Genomic DNA, 18,957 nt, shown 5'->3' on the forward strand with positions numbered 1-18,957 from the left:
TATTAGAGCGTGACCATTGTCCGTCTCTCCCCCAAAAGGTCACTGAACCTCAACAATAGAAAAGAGAATATTGAACTGTGCCCTTCCAGGACATTACACCTGCCTGCTTTGTCCCCTGAGATGCAGAACATTTCTGAGAAAACAGCTTAGTCAGATTTTTTTTTTTTTTTTTAACTCAAGCCTAAATGGTTAAACTACACAAAGTATATAGATCAGAATGGTGTCTGTTTTCTCGGTCAGCTCCTCTTTGTCTAGACTGGAATGACCATGTTCTCCCTCTGCTGGTTCAGGGCCTTGGAGGGTGTGGCAGGGAGAGAGGAGATCCGGCTCCTCCCTGTTTCCCCAGCCCCTGGGGAAGATCACAGTCCCAGACAGCTCTGTGCTTATGGTGTCAGGGCGGACACCTGCCGGTCTCTGCCCAAACAGGACCTTTTCATTGCCATGTTCCTCCCAGCCCTGTGTTTTTGCCAAGGCAGGAAGGGGTGCTGGGTTGTAAGCTGTCAGTAAACTGCCGAGTACTCCTAGTTCCTCTATAAACTAGAATCTTCTCAGCGTGACTTAGCTACTCCAGTTCACAGGACAGCGACACGTACAGTTTCAATGAAATAGTTGTGAGAGTGTCCTTGCATACCCTGCCAGAGGGTGGGCTGTGGAAACGTGGGCTGTTCCTGGCCCTTTGTAGTGGGTGTGAGGGTGACTCCTGGGGCCAGCAGGAAGGAAGGAACAGAGCAAAGAAGCAGCAGGGTGTTCAACTCTGTTCACTCGGATTTCAAAAGGCCCTTTGGCAAAGGGCCAATGAATTGGGCAGCCAGGAGATGCTGATTGGTTAGGTCAACTGTGGCTTTGGGTGTTAGGTGATTATGATGATCATGAAATAGGTACCATAGATGACTTGATTTTATATTAAAAGCTACCTTGGGGTCGTCCTCCAGTTCAGCTCTTTCCACCCATGACACTCTGCATGCCTTGGGAAAACAGCTTTTTCTCTGCTAGCTCTTAAGTAAATGGGCCCCTCCCTCCCCGGCTTTCATTCATTCAGTAGGTTCCCTGTTTAACACAAGCCAGCCCAAGGGGGCAAAATGGCAGGTAAAACATGCTTTATTCCAACTCTCGTGGCCTTTTCAGTGGTGATTCTCCCACACACACCCTCTTTGGCCTGGAAGAGAGATCCATAGCCTGGTGGAGCCATTCCAGGGATAAGGACCCATTCATTCCCCCCATGCAGAGAAAAGTTTTCTCATCTCGAGCACCCTGCTTTTCTCCTGTAAATAGAGAAAAGGAAAAGGAAAGCACATCAACAGATATCTATGGAGTGCCTGCTCTTTGCCCAGCTTGGAGGCTTCTATGATCTGGACAGCCCAGGCTTTGGGACCTGGGCACTGATGTGTCATGTAGTGCAGCCTGGGGGTGGGGGAGCAGCTTGGCCTGTCTCCAAATATCCCTAAGCCTTTCCTGTGGAAGAGGAGGTATTCTAGGGCAATAACCAGACCAGTGGGTTGAAGTCAGAAGAAAAAAGATTTCAATCTGTAAAAAGACAGATGTTATAAATTGGCACTTTCTGCATATAAGGCGAACTGACTGGGAGAGTCAGTGATCATCATAATCACCTAACGCCTTATCTCTGGAAGGTCTTTAGCAAAATCGGACATGGGGTGGGAGTTGGCATTACACGACCCGTGGGGTCCCTGCTGCTAATTCAAGATTTTGTGCCTGGAAGAACTCTCAAGAGGGAACCATGTGTACAAACATGTATGTAGAACAGTGTTCTTCATGGCACTGTTGAGAATGAGAAGAGATTGGAAACTACATACGTGACCACCAGGGGACTGGTTGAATAAATAAGGTGACATATCTTATCTATTAAAAAGAAAAAGAAAAAAAAAATGTCCTTATGAACTGTGGGAAGAACTCTAAGATGTATTACTAAATAGAGAAAACAAGATGCAGAGCAGCATATATAGACTGCCTTTGTCAGTGTGGGGGTAGAATACCTTCATATGTTTGCTTACATGTGGCTGGAACAGCTCTAGAAGCACACTTGAGAAACTGGTTACACTGGTTCCCTGCAGGGAGGAGAGCCAGACAGCTGGGAGACAGGCACAGGGAGACTTCTCTGAATAACCTTTGTATCTTTTGAACTTTGAATCTTGTGGATGTATGACTTGTCAAAAAATACAAGTAAAAAATTTTTTTTTGACTTTAACTAGGTTTTTACTAGGTTGAATGGAGCTCTAAGAGGGGAAGTGGAAAGCACACGAACCTTTTATCGGGCATCTTCTGTGAGCCAGGCCTTTGGCTAGATGCTCTACGTAAGCTCTACTTTTAATCCACACAACAACCCTTCACAGGAGGCAGGACCCATCCCTGGTTTGTTTTTGTTTAATGTTTAATGTTTGTTTTTTAATGTTTTTGAGAGACAGAGACAGAGCACGAGTGGGGGAGGGGCAGGAAGAGAGGGAGACACAGAATAGGAAGCAGGCTCCAGGTTCTGAGCTATCAGCACAGAGCCTGACGGGGGGCGCGAACTTGTGAGATCATGACCTGAGCCGACGTCAGACGCTCAACCGACTGAGCCATCCAAGCGCCCCAAGACCCATCCCTGTTTTTGTAGAGTCAGCACTGAAGCTGGGAAAGCGTGAAAGTGCTTGCCTGTCCGTGTGGGTCTTTCCCACGCGGCACCAGGCTGCCTGTTGAAGGAGGCAGTTCTTGAAATATGCGGAGGCCAAAGAGAATGATGCATTAGGAAGGGAAGGAGGAAGACATTTTCTTCAAGGGACAGGGCAGACCTGCGGTGGCGCTGCCCGCTTCCGTGCCTGCCTCTGGGCTGTGGGGCTGGTGAGCAGAGGCACACCTCCATTTGCTCCACAGGTCAGACGTGTTGTGTTTCCCTTGGCTTTTGCTGAGCTCAGGGATGGAGTTCACAGTGTGTGTTAAAAGGCAGTTTTCTGTGGCTGGAGGAAAATAGCCACAGCTCCCGGCTGCAAAGGGAAGGATGGTGTTTGTTCTGTGCTCTTCTGCCCGCTGTCAAATGTGCTGTCTTTGTCTGCCAGCTGGAAGCTGGCTGGAGAGTTGTGTTTTGGAGTTTTGTTTTTGTTTTTGTTTTTGTTTTTGTTTTTTTTTGATTGTCAGACCCAGGCTCCTTACTTGCACTTAGAGGAAAAAGCATCCAAGCCCTGGTACAAAAGGTTCTCGTAACATTCTTTTCGGAAAAAGAGCCATGAATGAGCTCATTATCACTGCATCCCAAAAGAGGAGGAGAGGAAGAGAAGGTGTCCGCCTCCTTGCTGCCCTGTCTTGCCCCTGGCCAGGTTTCCTGGAGTGGGGGGCTTGGCTCTGGCTCAGGGTGACCAAAGCCAGATGGCTGGAACAGGTGGTCCATACAGGGGGCAATGCTGGAGACATCGGATGCTTTGAGACCAGCTCTCCCTGCTGTGGTCCAGAGGAAGGGTACATGTCTGCATCAAAAGATCCTCTAATCAGAGTTATACGCCTGCCTCACTTTCACTTCTAAGAGGTTCCTATGTTGAGGTTCTCTTCTTGTCTCAGTTCTAAAAATTGTCCTCATACCTCAGAGCTGGCAGTCAGGCAGCACCAATTATCTGTTGAATGCTTAGGACTTGCCAGGCACTGCTCTAGGCACTTGGGGTGTCACATGGAACCAAGCTGGCAAAGTCTCTACTCTCATGGAATTTAAATTCTGGTGTGAGCAGTGAAATGTGCCAGGTCTGGCCTGCTGTTGTCCAGTCTCTGCTGGGCTGGGGGAAGTGCTGCAGGAGGGATATATAAATGCCTTGGAAGGAAGACTTTTCGGCATTTCCAGCAGCTGAGCCCAGGTTGTTACCCACTCCCTCCTTTCGGAGCGTGTCTTTAGTCCCTGTTGGGCTGTGGCCACAGAAGGGCCTTTCTTGATATGAGCAGCAAAGAGTTCTGATCCCTTGCAGGTTGGCGCTTGGACCTTGGAATCATCTGGAAGAGACCTGGAGCACTCCCACACACACCAACTGCCCTGTGCACTGATAGTGAGCCGGCAATGTTTAACTGAAGCCTGACAGCCTCTCCTTTTTGTTCCTCTCTCTTCCGTTTCAGATTGAGAAAATCATGAGCTCTATTGGAGAAGGGATTGACTTTTCTCAGGAACAACAGAAGATCTCAGGTATCGTACCAAGCAGCCGCTTTCCCGTGGAACACAGACCTCTGGCTCCTTTCTGGCCCAGGTTTTTCCTCTGGCACAGAAGACAGACATTTGGTGGGTGAGAGAGGTCAGCCTCTGCCCGCGTCCTGCTCCTGCAATTCAGACACGTATCTGTATGGCCCATCGAGCTGTTATTGTAGGGCGAGGGCTCTTCTTACACGTTGGAGGGGAAACTGCATTTTAGGCCACCTATTGAGAAGGTTTTTTTTAAGTTAACAGTTGTCACTTGTCCAGAAGTATTTTTGTAAATGTAGGTTTTCTCCGATTGGTTTAAACTGGAGTGCACTCTGGCTTCGGTCTGTCCACTTTCCCAGGCAACTCTGGCACTTACCCCTCGTGAGAAAGTAGCTCTCGTTCGGCTGCTCCACGGCAGTGGCAGAGCGTTGGGTTGGCTCGGTGGTCTCAGACTGTTAGCCTGCATCACCTGGAGGGGTTGGCTTTGCTGTCCCTCCTTGTGTCTGTCTCTGCATTTTTCCATTTACTTAGTCACTCGTTTTGATCCTGGGTCACTGCTACTCTCGGCATTCTTTTCTTTTCAAAGCCCTAGGGGTGTGGTCAGCCTTGATTTCCTTTGTTGGAAGCAGGGAGCTAGAGAGGCCATATCTGAGCTGTTTTCCTTGATAACAGACCTGTGGTTGTATTACTTTCTTAGGTGAGGGGACATTTCTAAAGGTACCTGTTAGCTAGAGCAAGTCTCATGCCCCATCCCCCAAGCACCTGCAGACCTCCCTCTGCCACCAGAGCACCCGGGCCGAGTCAGTTCAGTGAGGCCTGGCCTCTCACCATCCCTGAGGAAATGCCTCTCCAGCTGGAGGGAAGGGCTTCCTCGCTCACTCAGGAGGCTGCATGCAGGACTGGCCTCTTAGCCCAGGTGACACTTCTGGTTCCTCTGGCCCTATCAGGGAGTCAGATGGGTGGGGACAAGTGTGCACACTGGGGGAAGGGAGCTGCTGAGGCTGTGGTGCTTGTGAAAGTTGCATGGGCTCTGGAGCCTCAGCCCCACGTTCAAATTCGGCTTCTGGATGTATGAGGGTCTTTGGCAAGTCCCTTAATCTCTCTGAGCCCCAGTTCCCTATCTACCTTTGGATAATAGTACCTACCTCATAGGTCTGTTGGGAATGACTAATATATACAAATACTTGAGCAGAAGAGGTAAATGGTAGATAGGCTCTTTTTTTGTCCATGAAATAATTACTTACCCGTATCAAAAAACCTAGGGAGGAGGTGCATCTGCTTGTCTCCCTCCACCACGTCTCCAATTGGGTTCCCAGAGCCACCTTCCAGCAGCCTTGTTTCCCTGGCTTTTAGCAAGAGAGGGCCCAGCTGGGTGTGGCCCATCGTAGTCATCAGTCTTGGATTACGCTGGGGTCTGCAGGGGTGGCTCTTCTGACTCAGCGTTTGTGGCTCTGTCTCCACGTGCTGGAGAACAGACAGCCTCCCTCTTTGTTGTTGTGTGCAGCCTTCATCAAGAGTCAAATGTTTGTTGGGAGTAGATGTTCAGGACTGAGACAAACACCATTACCGTTTTCCAAAACCGTGCTTGGGGGACAGCCAGGACTGGGATCGATAGCAGTCCGTTCGGTTGAAGCAGCTTTCTGCTTGCCTGTACCCCTGTATGTCCAAGGAATGCACGTGCTTGAGAGTTTGGGTCAGTATCTCAACTTTGATAAATCAGGAGATGTGGCAGCACCTTTGGAAAACACATTTCTGCAAGAGCCCTTCTCTTTGGAAGTGATGACACTGAGCTCTTTCCTGGCCCTGGTGGTCCCACCCACTAGTTCTTACCCCTACGAACCTGTGTGAGTGGTGAAAGTTGGCCTGGCTTCCCCCCTAGGTCACCGGGTCCCGACACACAGTCCTGTTTTAGCACTGCTGAGTTGAACCATCTTCCATACAGCGGCGTAGGACCGTCTAGGGTGGGCACACGAGAACAGCCACCTGAACAGAGGGTGCCCCCACTCATGCTGCAGAGTCCCCAGCCTGCTATGTCTGCACTGCTGCCAGGCCATGAAGCATGGGGAAAGTAGACTCAGGTCTGCCCATGAGCTCTGTCTTCTATCTGACAGGTCAGGACGGGACTTTCCCCAGGACCTCAGGGAGCACCAGCCTTCAGCTCAGGCCAGAGCAGAATTCTTGCTTGTTTTGAATGGTCACGTGTAGGGTTCAGATTGTCCTCAGGTTTCTGGATCTAGGAGAGACTTGGGCTCTGGGGTTGCCAGCCTGGGAGGAGGAGCAGGCCTTCCAGCAGGCAGCTGTTAACTAAGCACAGGATTGCTCAGCGTGACTGGTTTCACAGAGGATCGTGTTCTATAGGACGAGACCCAGTATGGAACTGGAGTCTTACTCTCGTCTTGGACCTTGGGACCCTGAGCTGCCAGCACTGGAGCTAGTTACCCGAATCCCCAACAGACAGGTTTCACAACTCATTCCACTCTGAGGAGTCCAGGGAGGGGAAGCCTTCCCACTGGCCCCGGCCACTCTGGCTGCTTTCCACAAAAGCCTGTCTGTGGAGCGCAAGAGATCATTTGCTTTCTTCTGCTAAAGCCAGCCGCTTTAGCTGTTGAATAGCCATTCAGTGCAGGCTCCTTCTGGGGCCTGATCTCCCTGCACACACAGCCCTTTCTTTGCCAGGACCGTCTTCAGCCTGCTGAGCTATCGGTGTCCCCCAGCATGTTTAGGGGGTGACATGTGGTCCCTGGGTCTTTGTCTCTACATGTGACCTCTTCTGTCTTCATGGCTGTACTTGGGGTTTGGTCCCGGCTCCCCTTTTCCTTGGTGCCTCCCCTCCCATACCCTCCTCCTCTAGATAGCGAGGGGCCTGCTCTGGGCCTGGCGCTTCTCTCCGGGGCTCCGGCAGGCCCCAGGAGAAGTCCCTTCCCGAGTTGCTGAGTGTGCTTGCTCACCTGAGGAATATTAGGTATAATGTCTTTATTTGGTCACCTGTTTTTGTGACACCACATGGCTTATTCTCTTGGCAGAGAGGCACGGTCTTTCTTACATGGTGAGCAGGGGGTCGCTTAACCTGTGGGCTGTGCCCTCAGGGCGGTGTCATTCCTCTGTCCCCTTCTCTGGCTGTCCGAGACACTGTTGGCCAAAACTATAGGAATGTGCCTTCTCTCTCCTTAATAAGCTGTTTCCAGCCCCTCGAGCTGCAGGTAGGGTTTCCCCGTCTCCGCCTTTCAGACGCATGTGTGTTGGCCGACAGGAGATGCTGGGGAGCCTGTCATTTTGCTGTGATGCTTGTGCTGCTGTGTCCTTCTCCCTCAGCGGAGGCAGCAGCGGCTTCTGCTCCGATGTCCGCTCCCTGATGTATTTTCCTGAGCGTGGAAGGGAGGAGGGTGGGGAGGGGAGAAGGGGAGGGCCAGACATTATGAGAGCGAGCGAGGGCTGTGGGGCCGGCAGCAGGCAGCGTGGAGCCCAGGAGCCTCCAGACAAAGCACTCTGCTGCGGTTCTGTGAGCGCACACATCCACCGGCAGCAGGCAGGACCACAGCTGCCCGGCTGGGGGATTACAAGCAGGAATGAATCAGCAGCCAGGGACACTTGACTTCGTGAGCATACGAGAGCCCGCCGCCTAGGTTCCCTGGAGCAGACAGCCCCAGTCAAGGGCAGGGGACCCAGCGTCTTGGAGTGCTGCTGCATCGTGCATCGGGAGGCCACCGGGTCCCTGACCACCAGCTGCTCTGCAGAGGACAGAGGAGGGGGAGCCTAGCACAGTGGGTCACCGGGGGCTCCCAGATAACCAAGCCAGTTGGCCTTGGCCTGCCTTGAAGGGCAGAAAGTGCCGAGAACAAGAGAATGACTTTCACCGTGTCAAGAGTTCTCTGGAGGTGATGTCTTTGTAGTTGGTTCTTTTTCCTCCCTTTCCCTTTTTTCCTTCTTTTATCATCTGTTCTTGCCCATGAGAACCAGAGAAGTAGGTGGGGGCTAGGCGCTCAGGTCGGCAGGGAGGGCTGAACTCTGTTCCTCCCCGCCCCGCCCCCCCGTCCGGCCGAGGAGCAGAGCAGATACATGTCGTCCCTTCCCTGCCGGCCCTCAGAGGAGAACATCAGGATCCGGAGACCCTGGGAAGACCGTTGCTGTCTGTGTCACTCAGCCAGAGAGAGCACAGCGCCGAATGTGAATAGACTTAAGCCGTCACAGCTCAGCTGACAGAGGACCGCTTCCCTTTTCCCTTTCTTTCATCGGGTCGGGTTTTGTCGTCTTTAGCCAAGAACTGGATCTGCCTGCCTGCTTTCCACCTGAGCAGGCAGGCGAGTCACAGGAACAGCCACTATCAGAAGAGGAAGATGAATGCCCAGCCCCGGCCAAAGAGCCCGGCCCGGGAAGGCAGCACTTCAGACAGCACCCTGGCGCGGGAGACGCCCCGCTCGCCAGCCGCCAGAGTCTAGCTGTGGACTGGGCCCCTGGCCCTGCTGGCCGTGCAGCCCGGGGGAGCGCGATGTCGCCGTCACAGCAGGGCCACACCTGAGCCCCATCCCCGGGCCCCGGGCCCCGGCCCGTGCGCAGCACTCGGCCCCCTCTGCCTTGAGCCTCTGAGCACAAAGGGCCAGTGGCCATGGTTTGCTTATTCCGGGACTGCTGGGGGAAAACAAGTAAAAGTCTCTTTTCTCCCCCTGCCGGGTTCTGTGCTGCTTGTGTTGCATGTGCTGGGTCCCGTGAACAGCCGCCGCTGCTTCCCTCCCGGAGCCCTCGCTGTGTGCCTGTGCCCCTCAGCTGCATGAAGACGCGTGCTCTCTCCTGACCGGTTTGTGCTGCAAGGTCACAGGACTTGTCCCTCGCCCACGGCCCCGCGGGGGCTCCAGAAGTTGCATGGATGAGAGGAGCCCCCAGCCCCTCTAGTGCCCGTGGGAACAGACTTCCTGAAATACCTCAGTGTGAACGCTGACCTGTGGGCAGAGACCGTGCATGTGCCACCGCAGCCCTGGAGGAGCTCAGACTTGAGGGGGTGGGTGGGTGTGCGGCCCGGGCCCACCTGCCCTCGGCCTGCACCCGGAAGAGGAGCTGCGGGTCCTCTGCTCTCTGGTCTCTTGTACATAGTCTGGCTGCTTTATGGTAATGACCATGATGTGGCAGTGCCATCTGTCTTCCTCAGAGTGCCGCTGCTACCGCCTTAATGGGTTTTCCCTTTTCAAGCGTCTGCCGATTCCTCTCTCGTCAGGTTCGCGGACGCTGGAGCAGAGCGTCGGGGAGTGGCTGGAGGCGGTTGGGCTGCAGCAGTATGAGAGCAAGTTGCTTCTGAATGGCTTTGACGATGTCCGCTTCCTGGTAAGTGCCCGCAGGCCTCCTCGGGGGCGGGGTGCAGCTCGGCGGAGACGGAGACGCGCCTCTCTGGTCTCCCGTGGGCCCTGCTGGAGTGCTAAACAGTGCGTAGCCCCGTATCCCAGCGAAGAGCTGAATGAAGTGACTCAGACATCCAGGAAGTCAGCCGACTGTCATGTGCCTTCTTTCTAAACTCGGTCTCCCTCAACTCTGCTCCCAGAAACGGTTCTATGGGGAGAGCTCTTTGCAAGTCTGCATCCCAAGAGGCAGGGTCCCTGACTGTAGACCTTTGCCCCTTGCTGGTCTCCCTCTCAGACCTCAGAACATATGTCGTGCAGTGAGGCCTCAAGGCGGGTCTTGTTCTGGATCAGACGCCGGGAGTTTTGGTGGACAGGACAGCCAGGTCCCCTGTGATGACTTTCCACCCCATCTCTGTTGGATGCCAGAAGTTTCCTTTATTCCCCAGAATGGTGCCATCAAGCAGGTAGTTGCTGAAGCAGGGAGCCTGGTCCAGCAGGAAGGCCTCTTCCCTGCCCAGCCCAGCCCAGGCTGAGCGGCTAGGGTGGGGAATGTGGCTGTGTAGCCTCATGGACTCGTGACCTCAGAGATGACCCAGAGGAGAGGCTGAATTGGTGGTTGGAAGGATTGTTTGCTTTTCTGAGGTATAATTTTGTGTTGTCTTCCTATAAAGCACGAGGTGTTAAAGAAAAAGAAAAATCCGGGTGACTTTCCCCAGGCTCCCTGTGGAGTGGGGCCTGGCTGGGGCCTTGGGCTTAGGATCCAGTGCATCTTCTTTCAGTCCAGAAAGTGGCTCGGGCACCCATGAGCATTCCTCTCCTGGAACCCCTCCAGGAGGTGGTGAGGTGAAGGGGCGGGGGTCAGTCGGCCCAGAGCTCCCGTCTCCAGTGTGGGTCCCTCTGGAGTTCCCACTAACGAGGCTGCATTTTGTGCCTACCGAATAGCAGCCTGCCCAGGGTGCTAGCCTGGAGCTGCCGGGAGGGACCCTGACTGGGACAGGCCCGCCTCACCTGGGCCACCCTTCCAAAGCCAGCTTAGGGCCGTTACTTTTCAACTTTTAAAAGTCTTGGGTTTTTAAATAGCAATTTTTTTTCTTACATTAACTGAGTATATTTATGGTTCTTATAACCTAACCCCTGACTTACCATGTTCCTGGGGGAAGGCCGACAAACCCAGGGTAGAGGTGGTGGTTCAACCAGCAAGCTGGGGCACTTGGCCCCTGGTGCTGAGTGTTGGGGGGCCTTCACTCTCCGAGCATACCCCTTCACCAGACTGGCTGGCAGGCAGGCAGGCAAGGGAGGCGGGCTGTCCCTTCCCTGTGCTTCAGTACTTTAGAGGCTGAGCTCTTAACTTCTCACCCCTCCTTCTTCTACTTTTGGAAATAGTAAGGTTCCCAACTGTTGAACATCAAGACTCCTTTAAAACTGTTTCCCTGCCCCTTCCTGTGCTCACACCCAGAAAGAAAGTAGCTAGGCGGGCATCTTGGTAAATCTGGCCCTGAGCCAAATGTCCATCCCGGAGGGTGCAGGGACTCTGCTAGACCACGTGTCTGTCTTTGGGGGAAGGACACTCATGGAGGGAGGCCAGCAGTTCAGTATTTCCAGGGCCCTCCAGGCTTCTCCTGTTGCCCTGGGTACGAGCTATTCCTCATCGCTGCTGTCTCAGTTCCAGCGGGGCGCTGGCAGGTGGAGTCTGTACAGGAAGGAATGCTGATCGCACCTCTCTTGAGCACATTACTTCCGGTAGCTAGAGTGGCCTGAGGAGCCATGCAGAGCATCCTGGGTAATTACATGTAAATTGCCAGATGGACTGTAAGGCTAATTGTTTTAGCAACCGGAAAAAAAGGAAAAAAACACACAAGAAAGGGCATTTTTATTGAGAAACATTCTTTTCGTTGCATATGGTATAATTTCCATCATGTTAGCTATGGTATATCTCCGTGTAGTTTGGTTTTCAGTAGGTTGCAAATGTTTTTCTTCGTTGTGAAATGCCCTGGAAACTTCTACAAGATGCATGAGTAGCTTCCAGAGAGCTAAGCTCTCGAGGTAGGAGGAACATCTGGACACTAAGAGTGTTTCACAGACCAGGCACTGCTGTAGAATTTCCCTGTGACAGGGTCCAGCTCCTCCCTGTTGGGGTGGGAGGGACTTTGTCATCATGTGGTCTAATCACCTGTGCCTTCCTTTCCAGACAATCTCGGCCATCATACTTTGCAGCGACAGGGAATTCCACCACCTTACAAAGTAGTAGCCACTTGTTCTTTGCATTGCTCAGGCTTAGTCAAAGTCTGAGTCCTTGTGGACTCTGTCTTTTGGGCCACAGAGAACACGCTTAAACCCTTTAGAAAACTGAAGACTTTCTGTCATGGCCTCTGGCGTTTTATCCTGTCTAGGTCCAACATCCTCCTGTTCTGGGTTGTTCCTCCTATGATGTGATGACTGAGCTGGATAAGCACTGCACCTTGAACTTTATTCATACTCTCTTGCCTGCTGGCAGAAAGGGCCTTTGATTTGGAGGGGTCAGGGTCAGGACCGGGGCCGGGGCAGTGGGGGCTGCCACGTGCTCCCTAGGCTGATCGGGCTGACACCAGACCCTGGGAGACAGGGCCCAGGAATCTAGCTCCTGCCTCTGCCGGCCAGCCCACCACACTGGCTCGCTCATCACAGCCAGTTCCGTTTTTCACCGTAAGTCTTGTCCACAGGAAATGGGCTTTCTTAGGACAAGGGAGGAAATGCATTTAATCAGCACGGAAGGAAGGTAATTGGTGATTGGCGAGTTTGAAGCTCCAAGCGTGCTGGTGCAAGTCTCCATATCTGGGGACCGAGCCTGACCTCCCTTCACAGAGGTGGCAGTGGAGTCAGTGATGGTGCTCCACATGCTGGAGCGTTAGGTGGGTGTCAAAAAACTGTTTTTGAAGAATGTCTGATGTGGGCAGACGTTGAGTGAAGGAATCAAGACACAAAAATCCATAGGCAACATGATCTTAACTTTCAAAAAAGACAACATCTCTGCACAAGAGATACAAGGGAATAAGCCAGAACGTTTTCAGTGGTTATCTGAGGAGGGTTGTGGGTGGCTTTATTCTCTTATTTGGAACATAAGAGATTTTCTGCATTTCCTACAACGAATGGATCCAAAATCAGAAAAGCAAATAATGCAGGTGTCTTAAAGATCTTGATGGTCCAGCTGGGAAAACAAGGCACATAAAGCAATTAAAACAACCAAGCGGCCAAGTGTTAAGTACTATGGTGAGGCGTGTAGGTGCTGCAGGAGCACAGGGGAGGAGAACCCGCCTCCCCAGGCATGGACCCAGTGCCCGCGCTGAGCTGGCTCACAGCCCTGGGCATACTGCTGGTCAGGGCTCAGATGGGGCTGTGAGGCCCAGAGGGTGGAGACACTGCCAGTGAGGGGCAGGGCTGGGATGCTAGCCCAGATCTGTCCCAACTTTGAACTTCTGGGTTGCACTTGCTGTCTGAGGGTCTGCAGAGGCTGTGGGCTTGGAAAGACACAGGCAGAGGAAAGGCGAGTGTGGAGCCTGAGCCATCTGCGGTGAGTAAGGAGGCCAGTGTAGGGAGTGCAGTGAAGGGCAGGCCACTGGCTGGGCAGGAGGGGTGGGCTGGGCTCGACTGCAAGGGGCCTTGACAGCCAAGCGATGGGAGGCTATCGGGTTGTTCCCCTCATCGGGCAGAGAGGCCCTGGCGTCGGGGTGCACCTTAGATGGCAGGGCATGGTAGAGAGGGCGCGTGGTGGGTGCTGTGCTGGATGACAGACAAACGGAAAATGGAGACGAGTCTGGCAGCCAGCGGAGGATGGGTTAGACACAGACTGAGCCACAGGCCCGTCACCTCTTACGGCCAGCATCGTCACGGAGGCCTCTTGCTCCTCCCATCAATTTATTTCTCCACAGGCTTCCACCACATACGGATAGGCTCCTACTGTTTTCCTGTCTGTTTCTGAGACCAGGCCACCTTGTTCCAGTGTGTTGGGGAGGGATGACCAGTGAAGAGGAGCAAGCCCTGAGAGAGCCGAGAGGCGTAGGCTTGGGGAGGAGGTCATTCTTTTTTGGCCTCCGTGACGTTTCCAGCCTGACCCCCAGACCCCGGAGCTTCTCTTCCTGTGTGCTCCCCGCGTTAGCTCCTCACTCCTTAGCCCCAGAGGCCGGCTTTCTGTCCGCAGTGGGGCCATGCCCTTGGGTTCCTACCCTGGCTTCCCAAGCTCCCTCCCTCTGCGTTCTTTTCTCTCAGGCTTCAAGGGGCCTCTCTGGCCTTGGCAGGGGTGCCCTGGCACTGCTGTCTGGATGCCTCCCTGCCTCGACTTCCTCTCCACTTGCCCTAGCCCCCTCTTCTCCCCACATAGCCCTCTAACTACTAGAATTCTCTGTGCCCCAGAGTGAGGCAGGGCCTGAAAGGGAGGCTTCCTCAACTAGGGGCCTCGGAGGGTCAGTGGAGCCGGGCTTTAAAAGGAATACTCTTGGACAGTGTGGATCCTGCTTCCTGGACTGACTCAGTTCTGTGGTCACTTAACTCCTCGCGGGGTCCCAGGGCTTGACTGACATGCCACCAGATACTTCCTTGTCTCCGCTGGGCCCTTTTACCTTGAGACGAGGCAGGCTCACTCTGGGCCTCTTTCCAGGCCGCGTACCCTCTTGCTCTCCCTCTTCCTTTCTCTCTGCCAGATGGTGTGGAGTTCTCCGGGGTAGGGGTGACAGCAGCTGGAGTCCCACTGTGTTTGCCCCCACTTGTGTTCCTTGTGTGCTCTGTCCTTCTCCGGCCGCCTTTACAGTGGAAGAAACTGAGAACTGTTTTCACGTCTGTGAACTTAACTAACTGCCCTTGAAGATGTGTGCAGCAGGTGAACAGCTCCTGTTCTGTAGCTTCTGGCTGCGGACATCTCAGTGTGAGCAGCAGCAGGGGGTTCTGTGCTGGCCCCTCAGAACATCCGAGTGTTCACGTATTCCAACCCCCAGCAGTGTGCATGTGCGGGAAGTGAGGCCTAGGGGGCAGGGCCCCGGGGTCCATGTGTCTCTGTCAGAGGCACAGACCTCCTCACACGCCACGTGTCAAAGTTCAGGTGTTCCCAGGCATCCCTGAAGCCCACCCGTGGACTCCTGGGGTCCATAGACACCACACTGAGGACTCTTGGACTCAGTCATTTGCCCAAGGTTGCCTCTCAAGCACACGGCTGAGCTGTCCTAGAAGCAAGTCTCCTAGGCCCAGAGTGGTGCCCCCACCTCCCACTCTAGTCCCACACCTGCTTGCCCAGGAACATGCTGTGTCTGGGCCTCGTGCTCAGTGTGTCCCCCCAAAGAAGGGGCCTGGGAGCCAGTGAGCTAGGCTAGTGCTACCTGGCATCACTTGCAGGTGCCCGTCTGGACCAGGCAGACCATTCCATCCGCCCCCTGTGTGTTGGGGGCCACTCGACTTCCAGAAGGCTGGAAAAAGCTGCTGGGAATCAGACCCCAGTGAGCTCTTGGCACTGAAGCCCTTCTGGCCCTGCAGCTGCCACCACCACGGGTCGGGGATGGTAGGTATCCCTGCCTCGTGTTCTCAGTGAAGTTGAGCAGCTTGCTGAGGCCACACTTAGACGTGAACTGGGGGGGCAACGGCTCAAGAGAAAAGTTGAGGTTCTACTCACTTGCAGAGGGAATCAGGGAGTTGGGAGATGTGGGTTTCCCTCCAGGTCCCCTCATAAGATTTTGGGCAGGTTGTTCTGCGCCCCCATATGTCCCCCTGTCCCATGGCGTCTCACTTGACTGCCTACTTCATGGGGGCATAAGCTGTGAAGGGGACACACTGTTACCTGTGGTGATGCGTAACAGCGACTGAGACCGACTACAAATGTAAGAATGTAAGGCAGCAAGGTGGCATTTTCTCTGCAGTGGAGGCCAGGCGGCAACCGTGCTCTGTGGGAATCAGATTGGCCTTGTCCTCAGACCCACGAAGACATAAAGCTTGCTCTGGGTGGTCTGGGGACCGAGCCCTTTGACCCCAGGCTGACTTGGGCCTGGGTAACTTACGCTGTTTATTTGGGGGATGAATGAAGCACCTTGACTTCAGATAAGGCTCAGGTGTCCAGGGGCAGCGGGCAGCAGATGGATGGAAGGATGCTGTGCTGGTACAGGGAGAATGGGAACACTGAGAACTGGCTCGGGAGGACAGGGGGCATAGGGGTGTTGTTTCCGTGAAACTGGGAGGCGAGTCCCGGACGCTTGTGCTGTTGCCGCAGCCTTGAGGACCCTTCTGAAGTTGGCGGGCGGAGGGGCCTCTGGCGTCAGAAACGGGACTTGGTAGCATTTGTGCTTCTTCCTCATCTTCTGTAGAACTGGTTGCATTTGTCACCTTCAAGTTCTGTCTCTCCAGGTGAGGGCAGGTCTGTGCTGCAGGGGGCGGGCAGGGGGTGACCAGGAGAGTAGCGGGTGTGGGTCAGGGCTGAGCCGCTCTTGTTGCTGAGGGTGTGGAGCTGGGGGAAGGTGCCCGTTTGGGAAGTGAGGCAGTCGGGAGGCAGCGGGGCCGGGCCAGACAGAGGCGAACAGAGAAACACGAGACTCGTTGAGCACCTGGTCCCTGAGCGCTCAGCACCATGGGATTTGTTATTTAACCTGCGAAGCAGGAGGGCTTGATCCTATTTACAAGGTTCTAACTTTCTAAGAACCTGGAGCGGCGCAGTCGGGATTTGAACTCAGTTCTTACTCCAACGGGTTCTTTATGCCACAGCTGCCTTGCATGTGGTAGCTGGCACACGGAAAGCCCTCAGCCCCAGAAACGGTGAATGTCTGAGATGAAAGCGGCCACGCTGAATACAGAAATGAGGCCTGAGGGGCGGGCCAGGCAGAAAGTCTGGAAATCACTTCGGGGCAATGATAAACCTTCTTGGGAGGCCAGTCCAGCACCGCTCTGCCCAGGAGACCCTCTTCCACCAGACCGTACCCGCCTTTGTTTGAGTGGGGGCTGGATCCCAGAGGGGCGGACGTTTGGCCGTCACTGGGCCCAGAGGTGGATGCCCAGGTGCACTATCATCAAGCCTGCTTTCTCACATACTCCTGTGTCGCACGCACACCTTTCCCTGTGACATTTAACGGACTCTCGTGACCAGCTGCAGTGACTGCACACGCTCCAGTACATGGGCGCCCCGTGATTTAACCCGCCACTGGGCACTTTGGCTTCTCTGCCGCAGGCAGGCTTTGGCGGTTCCCAGGACACGTACCGGCCACGGCGATGGAGCCGTTCCGGGCACGGTCACCTGGGGCGCAGGTTGCCGAACACAGGGCCCTGGTCTGAGCCAGGCCTGCCTTCTGAGGCTGGGGTTGTACTAAGTAAGCACACGGGTACCTGCACAGGTGGACCAGGAGCGAGAGGGGGCGAGCAGACCCAAGCAGTCTGAGGCCCGAGGGGCCTGGCAGGGGGGAGCGGGAAGGATCTTTGGGAGGGGGGCAGAAAGTGAGTAGGAGGCGCAGGGCTTTGTTGCTCGCCGCGCTACACCAGTCTGGGCTTCCCCCCCAGGCTGCCTGTGGGCCCTGCCCTCCTGAGAGGGCAAGGGCTGAGTTTGAGCGTGGTGGAGAATTTGCAGTGTTCGCGCTTCAGGGACTTAAACTGCTCGAACTGCTGGGTCCTGGATCCCCAGCTGACAGGAGGGGGAGCGGGTATGGCAGCCCCCGGAGAGCCCGGCTGACCTCACGGTCTGCCACGGAATCAGGGCCCCAGCAAAACAGTGACCAGAACGGGTGCCAGGGGTCCGCCCAGCGCCTCCGTGCTGAGGGCTTGTCTGCCTTGAGGAGGGACTGAAACATCCCTTGGGCTTGCGTCTCAGCGATGGGCCTAGGCTAGAGCCTCACCTCCCACCTGTCGGGGCTTGCTGGTGGCAGACCCCCTTTCTTGCCCTGAGTGCTACCCTGTGCCTCAGGAGGGGGGCAGAGCACCATGCCGTGCCTTCATGACAGGCGTGGGCTGGGGCTTCCGTAAATCGTTGATCCTCAGGTCTGGCATCAGCTTCCCAGGCCCCCCTCCAGTAAGCCGGGCTAGCACCTCTGCATCCTCAGACCCTTTGCCAGGGGCATGCTGAGCCCTGTATGCCTGGAAACAAGTCAGGAAGGGTGTTCAAATAGGGTGAAGTTCAAATGACTGCCCTCTCTCCGCTTTGGTTCTTCTCTGAGCTGGGAAAGAGGCAGCTCTGTAACCTGAATATGGCAGGGACAGGGCTATGTGACCTCAGGCAAGTCAGTCCTTTGCTGAACCTCAGCTTCCTTGTGACGAAAAGGATAGCTTCCCTCTGCCCTGAGCAGGACCAGCTAACTCCCTGGCACAGCCCTCCAGCCCAGGCCCACCTTCCCACTTCCATCTCCTGGAACTTCTCTCTGCTCCCAGGCAGGGTGGCTTTTGTCACAGCTGCCTGTACCTGTGCTGTTCCCTCAGTTGGGGAGCTCTTGACCCACTTCTCTGCCCTCTTCCCACCTCCCTGTGAAACTCCCTCTGGACCCCGCCATTGCTCCCCCCCAGCTCATACGTCCCTGGGGCTCCCCTTCCCCACCCCAGCACGTCCCCACCTCTCCCCAGACCTCATCCTCTTCCCTCGCAGAGGACTCCAAAAGACCACAATCACGGAGTCAGCAGCACTGGTTTTGGCTGTTCAGCCTCTTCTTTTTATATCCGTGTTGTTGCCTCCAAAGTATCCTTAGTCATTCAACAGATTTTTATTATGCGCGGACAACATGCCAGGCATTGCCCTAGATGCAGGTGGTGGCAAAGCCGTGAGTGAGACAGGCACCTCTGGCCCGTAACAGCCTCAGGACCCTCAGCCAGCAGCTCAGTGTTTTTCCCTTTGGCTGAGAAGCGTCCACTCCAATGTGCCACACTCCAAATGTTCCCTTCTTAGGTCTTTTCCACTATTTGTTGAATGAAGACATGCCCGACAGTTAAAGAAAATTCCAGCAAAATATTGACAAGTGTGATACCTCTCAGGATGCAAAAGGATCTTTCCTTCTCCTGAAGTCATATGGTCAGGAAGACTCTGAAGATATTCAGAGACCCCTGGAGGGCCAGAGAAAGCTAGAGAGAAAGGACTGGGGCCCTGCAACAGCCCTTTCCTCCACCTCCGCCAGGACTCTCCCCACGACTCCCAGAGGCAGTTCCTGCTGTCCGTGCTCCTTCCCTTCCCATGGCCCCTGTCTTCCCCTCTGTCCACACATCCACTGAGCTACGCGCAGGATCTGGGCCTTGGAGACCCCGCTTAGCACCGACGCGCCCCTGTTGAAAGTGCCATCTTCTGCGCCCATTGGTGAGCCCAGTGACAGATACTGGTAGGAAGGAGAGGCCTTTCAAATAGATTGAGCTGAAGGAGAGTGAAAGTACCGCCACTTCTCGTTTGTGCCTTCTCAGGGAAGGACACCCAGGAATGATGGTGTATGATTGTGCAAGTCAGTCCAGGGGCACGCTTGCCCCAGCTGAGCTCTGATGGGCCGGCCTCTCCCTGAGTCAGCCTGTTCCTGGGCC

At 54.7% G+C, this 18,957-nt stretch overlaps 1 protein-coding gene across 8 annotated transcripts in view; it reads left to right on the forward strand.

The window, feature by feature from the left end:
- The window catches only part of ANKS1A (ankyrin repeat and sterile alpha motif domain containing 1A), a 179,091-nt gene that overhangs the window by 141,560 nt on the left and 18,574 nt on the right, over positions 1–18,957 (forward strand). For all 8 annotated transcript variants that reach the window (XM_042938509.1, XM_042938507.1, XM_042938511.1 and 5 more), the window contains 2 exons: positions 4,087–4,153; positions 9,354–9,460. In XM_042938509.1, the coding sequence (XP_042794443.1) occupies positions 4,087–4,153; positions 9,354–9,460 (174 nt within the window). The remainder of the gene's footprint in view (positions 1–4,086; positions 4,154–9,353; positions 9,461–18,957) is intronic.

This window comes from Panthera leo, chromosome B2, assembly GCF_018350215.1.
Source record: "Panthera leo isolate Ple1 chromosome B2, P.leo_Ple1_pat1.1, whole genome shotgun sequence".
NCBI lineage: Eukaryota > Metazoa > Chordata > Mammalia > Carnivora > Felidae > Panthera > Panthera leo.